The sequence below is a fragment of the Camelina sativa genome, chromosome 6 (genome assembly GCF_000633955.1).
Source record: "Camelina sativa cultivar DH55 chromosome 6, Cs, whole genome shotgun sequence".
In the NCBI taxonomy this organism is placed as follows: domain Eukaryota; kingdom Viridiplantae; phylum Streptophyta; class Magnoliopsida; order Brassicales; family Brassicaceae; genus Camelina; species Camelina sativa.
In genome coordinates this window covers 22024786-22037792 of record NC_025690.1, presented here as the reverse complement: position 1 = coordinate 22037792, position 13007 = coordinate 22024786, and the positions used below count along the sequence as shown (strand labels likewise).

At 34.0% G+C, this 13007-nt stretch overlaps 3 protein-coding genes across 3 annotated transcripts in view; 1 reads left to right on the top strand and 2 right to left on the bottom strand.

The window, feature by feature from the left end:
* LOC104792882 overlaps positions 1–1873 on the top strand; it is a 3545-nt gene extending 1672 nt beyond the window's left edge. Inside the window, exons 2-5 of the mRNA XM_010519140.2 lie at positions 534–610; positions 707–743; positions 849–951; positions 1031–1873. Of these exons, the coding sequence (XP_010517442.1) occupies positions 534–610; positions 707–743; positions 849–951; positions 1031–1721 (908 nt within the window). The 3' untranslated portion in view covers positions 1722–1873. The remainder of the gene's footprint in view (positions 1–533; positions 611–706; positions 744–848; positions 952–1030) is intronic.
* On the bottom strand, positions 3101–5043 carry LOC104792881 (GDSL esterase/lipase At2g40250-like). Its single transcript, XM_010519139.2, has 3 exons — positions 4326–5043; positions 3451–3721; positions 3101–3364 (listed from the first exon to the last, which is right to left on the bottom strand). Exons 1-3 carry the CDS (start codon positions 4950–4952, stop codon positions 3177–3179), a joined length of 1086 nt encoding a protein of 361 aa, XP_010517441.1. The 5' UTR covers positions 4953–5043; the 3' UTR covers positions 3101–3176.
* On the bottom strand, positions 5948–7466 carry LOC104792880 (pentatricopeptide repeat-containing protein At2g40240, mitochondrial). The gene has a single exon (XM_010519138.2). It carries the CDS (start codon positions 7182–7184, stop codon positions 6180–6182), a length of 1005 nt encoding a protein of 334 aa, XP_010517440.1. The 5' UTR covers positions 7185–7466; the 3' UTR covers positions 5948–6179.

Sequence of the window (13007 nt, the reverse complement as noted above, 5' to 3'; positions counted from 1 at the left end):
ATAACTGAATTCGACGAGATATTGATTCTTGTGTCTTCTTTTTCTTATAACTTTAGGAGATCAAGGATTTTCGTTTGAGCACGGAGCTGGTTACACTTACAACCTTAGCCAACTTCCAATGCTACAAAGTTTCGATCAAAGGCCTTCTTCTAGTTTAGGGTATTTTTAAAAAAATATTCGGCGCCTATTGACTTTAAACTTAAAATTATTCGTTTATAACTTGAAATGTATTCAGCAGATATGGTAGCGGTTCCTGGACCGACCATAGACGACAGATCTACCGTAGCCCGTGGAGAGGCTTAACGGCACGAGACACTACAAGAACAAGACAAACACTGTTTAGCCCACGACCTGGTGAGAGAGTTCACGGAGTTAGCAATAGTATTCTTAATGATAAGAACAAAACTATTTCGTTTCGAATCAATTCTCATGAAGCGGNCCAAGATCATTGCATATATGAAGATCAATAATTTTCTAGGGTTTTTTTTGTTAATATTTCTTTAGATTATCTCTAAACGGTTTTTTTGGAACAGGAGCAACACCTAAGCTTGTTCTTCAACTGATGAACGTTAAGGGGCTAAGTATTGCCCATGTCAAGAGCCATCTTCAGGTTTTGCAAACATATACACATGCGCACATATATAGTATCTTTCATTGTTATCTTCATCTGACTCATATTTTCCACCTTCACGTTTCTTTTCTCTAGATGTACCGGAGCAAGAAGACCGATGACCCGAATCAAGGTAATTTACTTCTTTCTGAGTTAAATTAGGGTTTCTGATCATAAATTTCATAACTGAATTCGACGAGATATTGATTCTTGTGTCTTCTTTTTCTTATAACTTTAGGAGATCAAGGATTTTCGTTTGAGCACGGAGCTGGTTACACTTACAACCTTAGCCAACTTCCAATGCTACAAAGTTTCGATCAAAGGCCTTCTTCTAGTTTAGGGTATTTTTAAAAAAATATTGGGCGCCTATTGACTTTAAACTTAAAATTATTCGTTTATAACTTGAAATGTATTCAGCAGATATGGTAGCGGTTCCTGGACCGACCATAGACGACAGATCTACCGTAGCCCGTGGAGAGGCTTAACGGCACGAGACACTACAAGAACAAGACAAACACTGTTTAGCCCACGACCTGGTGAGAGAGTTCACGGAGTTAGCAATAGTATTCTTAATGATAAGAACAAAACTATTTCGTTTCGAATCAATTCTCATGAAGCGGCTAATGAGAACAATGGAGTAGCTGAAGTTGTTCCAAGAATTCATAGAAGCTTCCTCGAAGGCATGAAAACGTTTAACAAATCATGGGGACAGAGCCTTTCATCCAATCCTAATCCCTCCACCGCAACACGACCACAAGATCATAGTGCTACAACACGAAATTCTTATCAATGGGAGAATGCTCGAGTGGCAGAAGGATCTGAGAACGTTCTGAAGAGGAAGAGAGTATTATTGTCTGATGACTGCAACACGTCAAACCAAGATTTGGATCTAAGCTTGTCCCTTAAGGTACCTCGGACACACGACAACCTTGGAGAATGCTTGTTAGAAAATGAAGAAAAAGAACATGATAATCATCACGATAGCCTGCAGGGTTTGTCTCTTTCATTATCTTCGTCAGGTTTATCAAAACTTGGTCGAACCATTAGGAAAGAAGATCAAACTGAGAGAAAGATTGAGGTCTTGGCAAGTCCCCTTGATCTCACTTTGTGAATATATATAACAATATATATATACGTATATTCTAAGTGAGATCTTGAGGTACTTGTTGATGGAAGACGGTTCTGTACTTTTATCATTCGTTGCATACTTGTGACAAGACCCATAATTAAGGAAATAATAGACATTTTTTAAAAACTTTTTTTTTTTTTTGTCATTTTTCCACATAATTTTGTCGAGATGTTAAATGCATATTTAAATATATGTAAATTGTGATCGAGTTGGGAGCTAGCAGAGACTTGTTTTCTACTGAATAATAACCAAGCAATACATAAGTGAGTCTATATGATTTTGAGAGTTACAAGACATTGCACGTTGTCTTACTTGTGTCTTCTTGTGAGACATTGCAAATGTATGTGTAGTTCCCGTTTTCACTCACCCTCACACAACAAGTATCCTAAGCCAATATTTTGTTTTCAATCATGGAGAGCTTGTCTGAAAAGTTATACACTAACGTTGAGTCAGTGAACCCAAGTTGCTTCATCTGTAATACTATATACTATTTTCAACCAGATCAGATATTCAGATAAATTAGAAGTCTGATGCTTCGAACATAAAATTGAAGTACGCGAAAGTGATAAAGACTCCCGTGTCCTACCTCCATACAAGTACAACTAAAGATTGGAAAATATTAAAACTAAACAAACTTTAGCTTCAAAGCGGTAAATTTATTTATTTATTATTATTTTTTTTTTTTTAAAAGTCAAATTGACGATTTGTAGAAAGATATAGAGCTTACCTTGGCTTTGGGGTCTGAGGACAATAGAAAAAAAAATTATATTTTATTAAAACACAACTTTGATGCCTACCAAAGTTCATTTTAGTTTTAGTCGTGAGGTTAAGGGAAAAAAAACTTTCGTTAAGAGAAAAAATTGAGAGAAAGACAAGAAGACAGATGTACTTGACATAGAGATGTGTCTTGATCTCCTCGATAGACAACAAGTTATTTGTTATTCGCATATAATCGTTTCTTATCATCTCGGGCCTTGAATAAGATTTGGCTATATATCGTTTTATATATTTAAGAATAATTACATATTTCCAGAGAATCAAAACTATGGTAGGATTTTGTTGTTTTGTGACTACTAACATGCGTCCTTGTTGTATCATTCTCTTCTCAGTCCTTAATAATTTGTACAAGTATATACATATTCCATATTGTTAATTAAGTCAAACATATTGTAACGTGAGAGATCCAATTTTTCTTTTTAATATATTTGACATCGTATAATTATTCTTGCAAAACTATTTTGGAGTGGCAAAAATTTTCTATTTAAAGCTTCTATAGATTTAACTTTTTGGAGTCAGTTATAAAAAAAAAGTAGAAATCTAATCTATTCAGTATTCCTCAAAAATGATGAAATAAATGTAATGTTACGTACAAAACACCAATAGCTAGAACACCAATAATGTTTTAAGAAAAAAATTGAAATAAAAAATACTAATGAATTAGAGGCGAGGAAGCAAATTTCGTAAGGCGAAACTAGCAACGACAGAGTAAGCCTTCTGTGAAGGATGCACAGAATCAAAGAACAAATACTTGGACACATCGTCACAAGTCCGAGACGTTGGCTGGCATAGAGGTCCTGCTTCAAGAAACCCCGTCCCGCAGCATCCTCTCAGTGTTTCCACTATTCCTGCATATATAAATATCTCAAATTATAAACTAAATCATAAATTCGCTAAATATGTGAAGGAAAAAAAAACTTAATCAGTTACTTACCGTATTTACGAGGATAATTGATCATGTCTATTAACGGAGAGTAGATATCAAGGTAAAGATCCTTGGAACCTCTAAGCCTCTGACTAAGACGGAAGGTTAGACTCTGTAGCTTTTGATTGTAAACCCTAGAATCAGCGTTCTGGTGTTCCGTACAGGTCCTACGATGGAAGTTGTGAGAAGTGAAGCCAGCAACTGTTACTTGCACTGGAAGGCATCCGTTTGGTGGTAGTCCAGCTAGTGTAATCCTTCGTGCTCCTGCGTTGTATAGTCTCTGCAAAGCATTTGTAAGGTTAGAAATATGTTAGTGGATCTCTCTCATATATGTAACTATGAGAAAACAAGATGACCATATTAGATTAGAGGTCTACTATTATATATGGGCCTGTGAGGAACAATCCCAAGGACACAAAAACTGGGCCTATAAAAACGTCTTAATCATTGGTTGTTCTCTAGAAAAATTGATACTATAAAATAGAAATTTTAAAAGAAGAAAGGAATATACTGAAAATTGAAAAAATATTCAACAATGTAAATAGATATTAGAATTAAAGAAAGACACAACTTATATCAAAATAAATACAATAAGTATTGAAAACGTTTTAGAATAGTTATCTAAAATAGTGATAAGAACTATATCTAATCTAATGATTATATTAGCAAACGCGGAGAGTTTTTTTACTTTAGTGAATAAATTTAATGAGTGGGATCCATGTACACGTAAGAAGTTGTTACTATTTTAAAACTTTAATCATATATATATATATATATATATTTCTAAAGATAGAACTATATATTTTTATAAGATTTATATACTAATAAGTTAAATATTATTAAACTATATATGAAATTTAAAAGATAAGTATGTAACTAAGTACCTGGACAAAAGTTTCGACTTTGCTAAGTAGAAAATCTTGATAATTCGAAACAGAGATGAAACTCCCGGGAGCGCGAGTGTAAACATTGTTAGTCATATCATTAGTGCCAGCACTAATCACGAAGACAGCATTCCTAATCACCCGATCAGTCTCCAATTCCCCAACCAAACTCTTCATCTTCCGCACGGCCTCTTCGAAGTACCTCCACTGCCTGTCCATGTTCAAAGTCAACGATAACATCGCCGTACGATCATCTAAACCACTTCCAGCCGAGGCAAAACTAACTCCGGTCAAAAGCTCAAAGGGTTTGACCGAAGGGTTTAGGTAAGCTGGTAAAGTGGGTTTGATCCCGAAGGAGGAGACTAAGAAGTCGGTGGCGAGTTTTCCGTCGGAGAATCTTCCGGTGGAGCGTTGTCCCGGGAAAGATTTGCCGTAGGGAAGATGGTTGCTCCGGAAAAGAGTGGGGATGTAATTGTTGTTGCCGGGATCCACCGTGGAGTCGCCGAAGGCGTAAACAGCTGTTATTGGTGGGGATGGTAACGCATTGGTAGGGCTTAGAAGTTGGAGGAGGGGAAGAAGAGTGATCAAGAATGTAAGAAGGATTGGTTTGTATTGATGAGAGTTCATGATTTGTTTTTTGTGGAATGATGACAATAGAGAGTTTTCGATTTTTTTTTTTTTGTGTTTGGTTAGATCGGAATGGCCAAAGTGTATTATATAGAGAGAGGGGTCCAAAAACTTTTCACAATAGGAATAGGAGTTGAATAATTTACAAAAAATATTTGTATATATCTTGAGGTGGCAGATTTTTTATTATAGGAATAGGAGTTAAATAATTTATAAATTATTTTTATATTTCCTTATTTGGCTGCAAAACATAGAAGCTTCTGCTAGGGTTATCTGAGAATTTTTATATATTAGATTAGATATTTATAATTTCTATTTGCAATGATTGTCTAAATTAAGAAACTCTATGTTAGTTGGATATATTAAGCCATACGTACATTTTTGTTAGTTAGAGAGAGCATCTGAAATACATAAATCATAAATACATGTGCAGAAAAACAATTGAATGCGTTTACACGTCTCTGTCTCTGTATAAGACCATCACTTTGAAGTTTCTATAAATCTATAATAAATGGAGCAAAACTAGAATGAGATTTTCTCATTAAGACTATATAAAGTATAGAAAATTATTGAAAATGACTAGGCGTGCAAAGAGCTGGCACGTAGTAGCTCACGATGAAGCCTTTAATGCGCGCACATTAACTATGTAATTGTAAACTATGGCCAGTGGGAAACTAGATTCCTAATTACTTCGGAGTATGTAGTTTAATTATATCAATTTGTAACTCAAAACACTTTCAAGTACGAACTGAATTAGCAAAGTGTAGCCTTGACGCTTCTATGACTTGACGCTTGACGCATCATATGATCGAATCAAAAATTCACATCACAAAAAATAATCCATTTTGTAACTTCAAAGCAAAGCTATACTAATAATGCATCACTTAAGTCTTCTTTAATTCCATTATCGTTGGACAAGTCTTTCGATGCATTAGATAGTTTTTTCCCTAGTTCCGTTGGTTTACTCGGTTTGAATTCAACAACTTAAGTAACAATCTTGTAAGCTCATGTTCATTCCAATATTTGCAGTGAAATTGCTTCGAATTGAAGCCATCAATGTCACAAACAGAGCATATACGGTTTTGTTATATCTTACCACATTCTACATCATCTTCGTTTCAATGACATAACCCTATCAAATTAGAGCTGATGGATCCAATACTTCAATCTGTACTCTCTCATTCATCTCTGTTTCTAAAGCTTCACCTCAGAATCTTTCTTTCAAACTCAATCATAAACTTCATCATCATAGTTTCTCACATGGCTTTCATAGAACTGTCTCAATTCATCACTCATTCTCAATCCTCTCATAACCATCTCTCTCAAAACAACCTTTGCTTCTTCAAACCTCTTCCTCTTAACAAGCTTACCAGCTAAACAACCAAAACTCTCAGTGTCCAACCTCAAGTCTTTCCCGGCGTACGCTATCACAAACTCCAAACCAAGCGCATAATAGCCTCCCTCCACCAACCCCGATATAACGTGCGCATGCGTCGAGTACAACACAGTAACGCCTTCCTCCTCCATCCTCCTCAATATCGCCATCGCCGCTTCAACTTTCCCCGCCCTACACGCGCCAAGCACAAGCGCGTCGTAGCTACGCGAATCCGTTGAGATCCCGTCTTCCTCAATCTTCCGCATCACCTCGCTCGCCGGTTCCAATTCGCCGTCGTAGCAGTGCGAAGTGAGGAAGTAGTTGTACGCCGTCACGTCCATCGGAACAGATCTGGATCTCATCGATTCCACGACTCTCCAAGCTTCTTCGATTTTGTTCTTCCTAGTGAGCGCGCACAAGATCGGGTGAAACGTCGACGGCGTTAGGCCTAATCTCCCGTTAGACATGTCTCCGATCACTATCAACGCGTCTTCGATGCGGCCGAGCTTGCAGAGACGAGAGATTAGAATGTCGTAAGCGTTTTTCCGAGAGAAACCGCCGTCGATCTTAGGCAAAACGCGGCGGAGATCTTCTAAAGCGGAGGAGTACGAGGCTGTGTTGGTGAGGAACTTGAATGTGTCGCTCGTGTTGAAAGAGCCAAGCACTATACGGTTGGTTAGGAGACGGCGTACGGTCTCGAAATCGCCGGAGCCACCAGCTTCGTTGATGAGTTTGTCGAATTCGTTGGTTCTCCGAGGATTTGGAGGAATCTTCACGGTGGAGAACGATCGATTGGCGATGATTTGAAAGCTGGAATTAACTGATTGTTTCACAAGTCGTCGCCGGAGAAGAGACATCGTCGTATTTGAGTTCTCTCAGTCGTTAGGGTTACCGAAAGAAGAAGGTTGTTCAGTATTGGGGCTACGATATAACGGGCTTTTATTCTGGTACTAGAGGCCCATTATAAAAAAACCCATTACGTTTTTTTTTTTTTTTCAGCAACCCATTACGTTTCTAAAGACTACAATCTCATGAATATATATGATCCAAGTCTGTGAAAGAGAATTTATTTTGTTTTATAAGTTGTTTTGTTAGGTTTATTAGCACATGTGTAAGTGTAGCACTGAAAATAATTATAAAGTGGTATACCTAAATTGATGATATATTGTTTGCTTAAAAATATGATTAGGAAAATTAGGTAAATAGGATTAAGAGATATCTAATTGATGCTACCTTTTTAAGGACCTATATAAGTTGATTGGGACTTGGGAGGAAGAAAATAAAAACTTTAGTTGAGATGTGTTTCAAAAGTGTAATCTTCAACGTGGCTACTATTTTTGAGCTTAGTGTTGTTTTTTAGAAAGCAAGTTATTAAATTCTTATTTGATTTGGAACCCGTTTTTAGTTTCTATGTAGAAGGCCGTTTAGGCTCATAGCTTAGAGGTAATAAAAGATGATTTCGCAGGAAAGAAGAACGCTTGTTCACGACGAAAACTCTTTTTGCATATTCGATCTTAGTTTATAGTTAAACGAGAGTAATATATTATAGTATATCACTAGGTGAAGAAAACTAACCAACTACTAATATATTTTATGCTAAAGATTATTCTTATATGTATATTTGATTAACACTAACAAACAAACAAAAACAAAGATATGATTTTGGGAATAAGATACTTTTAAAGAATATCTCTTCTTCTTCTTTCTTTTTTTCGTTTTTTTGTGAAAAGACTTGGATTCAATTGCTTGCGAGGAATCCTTTTGGTATGGTTGAAAAGATTATTAAAGAAGTCGAGAAAGGAGATAAACGAAAAAGAGGGGTTGTGATAAAAAGAAGAAGAAAACAATACTTATCACATCGAGAGAAAAAAAATGGAAAACAAACATTAAAATGTTGGGGTAAAGATGCAAATCAAATCTAATCTAGGTTTATCCTAATAATACTATAGATTAACTAGTACTACGTTTATTCGATCACCTTTTATATTAAGCATTGCAAATTAGTTGATGTTTCAACCATCCAAGAAATATATTCTGTAACATTCCGACATTTCTATTTGAGGCTCCAATTTTGCTATCGATCCGTGGGTCTCACTTTCGTCAAGTCCAAAATATTTGTTAACTCATGACCGATAGATTAGGTTCATATCTATGAATCTATGATCATCAAAATATTTGTTAACTGACCATAAATGGAGATCATCACAATATCTTTTTCCCTATGTATCGTTTCACTAATACACAGCCTAAAAGTCATTTCCCATTAATATGACATATATCGGATTTTTCCCACGTTCAAATTAGTTAGAAAATTATTGTCGATAACTTTTTGTCTTCGATTTTACACTAGATTGCAAATTTCACTTGGTTGGCTAGCTATTGTCGAAGAATAATTAACAGTCGCTACTTCTTGTTTGTATCCAAGATTTTTGTTTGTCTCAAAAAATTCCAAATCCATATTACAGGCTTGACATAGTTGATAAACTGGTATATAAGAAATAATGTAGAGATAGAATTATGAATTATAAGTTTGTCTCCATGCAAGATAAAATGCCTCTGCCGACCAGTGTTTGACCATTTGAAAGCTTTGGCAAACATAAAAGACAAATTCTCTCTTTTATAGTTTCAACTTTACAACCACTCTCTGCATTAATTATGATCGCGATCTCATTAAGAGGCCGGTGACCGGCTTTTACATTTTAACACTCGAATCTTCTTTTCTTCCTTGTTTGTATCTCAACGCAAATTTGTATATATATATTTGCATGTCGATTTATATATATGTAAAGACATTTATATATGTGTGTATATATGTGAGGGCTCTATGTTTGTATATCCTCCTTTCGTGTCACTTTCAAAGGAGCCTTAATTAGTTTGGTTTCACACATGATGAATTGATGATGATATTACAAAGGTCACAGACTCACAGTGTTGTTATTTTCATGTTGAATACATCAAGATTTTTTCATCTATATATACCGCAAATTTTTATGTAAATATGTTTCGTAATATATATTCACTACAAGAAAATAATTTTATTGAGACGTATTTTTGAGACAAAAAAATTTCGTCACAAATTTGTGACACTTTAAATATGATATTATGATTACATTTATTTGTCACAAAATTCATAGTATTTTGTCACTATATTATGACGGAAAAAATCAGTAACAAAAGTTTGTCACACTTAGTGACGAATATGCTACGATAATATTAATCGTCACTCTTATGACTACATTGTGACCAATATGTTGTTGCCAATTAGTTATGAACTTATAACAGATATGTCAATCACAGTTTGTGACATTAAAATGAATAAACATTAGTCATAAAATAGTATAAATTGTTATGTCATTTATACAAAGCCCATTAAGCCAAGTCTCTATCCCTAATTTAACAAGACTTATTTAAGATACGATTAGGGTTTTCTTCTTTATAATTTCGTGCCTCCTAAATCTAGAGAGAGAGTAAACCATTTGAGAGAAAGAGAACAAGGAGCCACAGTTGAGATTAATGACAAATCTTACATGTCCTAGGAGATGGTGGAAAAGAAGATGTAAACAGACTCTTTTATGGACGAATTTTGGTGAGAAATTTTCCAACTCATAGATGTAAGTTTTCCCCGAAGGATTTTGTAACCTTTTTTGTAGATTAAAAGTTATACATGTTTTCTCAAACTTATTTTGTGCAGATCCGCGAATTAACATCAGTCATCTTGTGAAATCGTTTCTTACTGCTACAAATTGTACCAGAAGCTGATCTACCCGTCGTTGGAAATATCTGAATCTTACCTTTCCAGAGAGCTTGAGATCATTTCCATAGGAGTTATAATATGAAAGTTATGGTCGAATATGTGCATCTGGTCGAATTTGTGATTTATTTTCTTTGTAAAAATAAAGATAGCTTATAATGTATATCTAATGTTTATGATTATAAAAAATTTGTATGATTATAAATTTAAGAAAATAATATTGTTTTCAGATTAATTTATTAGTTATAATTTTTATCATATGCAATGAATTTTTTAGTAATAACTTGTGAACATTTAAAACTAACTTCTAATGATAAGATTGGACATTATGATAGTCACAAAATATCATGATTTTTGAGTATTTGTTAAAATTTTGCGACAAATTTTTAATTATCATTTGTGACCATTTGAGACTATAGTTTTGTAATAATAAGATACATAATTAAAACGTTATTTTAAACATGAATTGTGACGATTGAAAGACGTTTTATTGGTCTGTAATTGAGACAGTTTTGTTACTTTTTGTGTCGTAATTATTGATGACAAAATGGTTACTAATATATTCGTTGCAACTCTTGTGACGTTTTTGTTACAAATAAAAATTTGTGACCATTGTATTGCAACCATTCAAAAATCGTCATAAATTCGTAACAATATTTATATTGTGACTAAATACTTTTTATTGTGACTAAATATTCCGTCTTAATAAAATTATTTTCTTGTAGTGATTGTTTGTTTCAAACATATAGTTGTAACCTAGTCGTTTCCCTATAATGATCGAATACAGTGATACAGATTAATATTACGTATATACAAATTTAAATCTCTTATAAAAATTATCATTAAAACCAAAAAAAAATTCTATAAAAGGTTATATATGCTTAAATATGTAACGTCTATGAAGTCAGGTGCTAAAACAAGGTTCGAAGTTGCACTTAGTTGATTTGATTTTAGACACATTTACATATTCACCGTCTCGTCGCCAATCGGGTTTCCACAACCAAACATTTAAAAAACAAGCCGTGATAATATGAGATGAGAACTAAGTTGTGGCGTAAAAGATAAGCACTAACTTGTGGCGATTAATTTGAACACCTTTTCAAACATTATTATCTATGTGGGTTACAAAGCTGTAGATAAAACATTAATTTCATTTATTTATTTTCAGATTTAACTAAGAAAATATGCATAGTTGAACTTTCTCGTACTTATTATATAAAATATGATCGATCAATCTTATATAATGTGGGAAGTAGTACTCTTGTTTATTTGAGAAGGGATGGTGGCTATACTACTGGCTACTTGCCCAGTGCTCAAGAGCTGGGCCTACCAAATTATTGTTGGATGGATAATATGTGCATGTGGTGTTTCTTTGGGTACACCCAAATTATTTTATTTATTTTTATAAAAGAAAACTACAAATATATAGATATTATGCGTTACGAATAACGAAACTAACGTTAAGCAAAATATAAATATAAATTGAAAAAGAGATGATTTGTTTACCCTTAGTCTGGCCTACGCCTTTTTGAAAATCACGTACTGATCAGTTGAAAATGAAAAAGAATAACTTAATGACAAGGATTTTGTCTTTATTTTCATATGACTTTCGTCATATTTATTGGATCTTTCATCGAGTAAGATCAAAAAAGGTTTTTGTATTATCTTCTGTTCATCGGAGTGAAACGATACTACTCTCTATGAGAGCTATGATTATGTTATGTTAAATGTTTTGTTATACATGATTGGTAATTATAAGCCTATAAATATTTAATTTAATTTCAGTTACTATTAATCCGCAAGAATACCTCTAGGCGTGTCACCTTGATCGCCCTAATGCAGAGTATAAGTCGTACGTCTACTCTCATTAAATTGTTGTCTACGTACTATATATGTGCTTGTCTACCTATGTGAACTTTGTGAAATTGATCATTCTTTTGGCTAAATATGCATGTATATTGACATTTTAATGAGAAAATATATATACTGATGTTTAATTTTTTAAAATTGATATTTAGCAAATGTATGGTTAAAATGCGATGGTATTTATAAGTGCTATTAGCACAAAAAAATAGCTAGGTATGTAACATTAGAACTCGATCTATACATGTGTACAATATATAAGTTGAGCTTAAACGAGGGTGAAAGTTGTGTGGTGTCAGTCTAAAGTTAAGCTAAAACAAGATAAATTCCAAAAGATACTATGACGGAACAAATTAGAAAGATGTTTCCAAATTTTAAAGACTAAATGTGGTTGTCCTTTGGGATATATAAGCGAAATCATATGGAAAAGGCAATGCTAGATTACGATATGGTCTATATGAAAATAAGAAACTTAGTGATATGCAATGGAAAATGCAATGCTAGATTACGATATGGTCTCTAGTTTGAAATTTTAAAAATATATATGCAATTGAAGTTCACGTAGCCACTTTTAAAATCTAATTTGAATTTAAATCGGAATTTATAACCAAAAAACATATGTTGGCCAATCCTGCTATTGTCATTATCAAATCACCAACCACCATTCCCCGAACTTCACGTACACTAGTATAATGTTGTTTGTGTCTTTGTCTCTGCAACAAAATGAGCCGACGGTATATTTAACTTCGGAAAATACACGACGGGTACTTGGTTGAAAGGAATAACAACTTCGAAAATTCGAGCAACACCAGCGTCACCGTCATAATATCACTTTTACCTTTATTTCTCTTTCAATTTCATCGTTATGCGAGCTTTTCTCCTTGTTCAAATTAACATGTCGTTGGCGTCACCGACATGAATACAAGGTCTATATTGTATGGAAAGTGCCTCTCACTTTTCAGCATGCATCTACTCTATTAATATATACGACCAGAGTTCGTAGATGACTTACTTTAGATTTCTTGAGTGTTAAAGAAAGAAAAGAAAGAAAAAAAAAAAAAAAAAA

Coding starts and splice junctions, on each gene's coding strand:
- LOC104792881 (XM_010519139.2), bottom strand. CDS start 4,952: ATGAACTCTCATCAATACAAACCAATCCTTCTTACATTCTTGATCACT. Junction 3,722..4,325: donor AAGTCGAAACTTTTGTCCAG/GTACTTAGTTAC, acceptor AATGCTTTGCAG/AGACTATACAACGCAGGAGC. Junction 3,365..3,450: donor CAATTATCCTCGTAAATACG/GTAAGTAACTGA, acceptor TTATATATGCAG/GAATAGTGGAAACACTGAGA.
- LOC104792880 (XM_010519138.2), bottom strand. CDS start 7,184: ATGTCTCTTCTCCGGCGACGACTTGTGAAACAATCAGTTAATTCCAGC.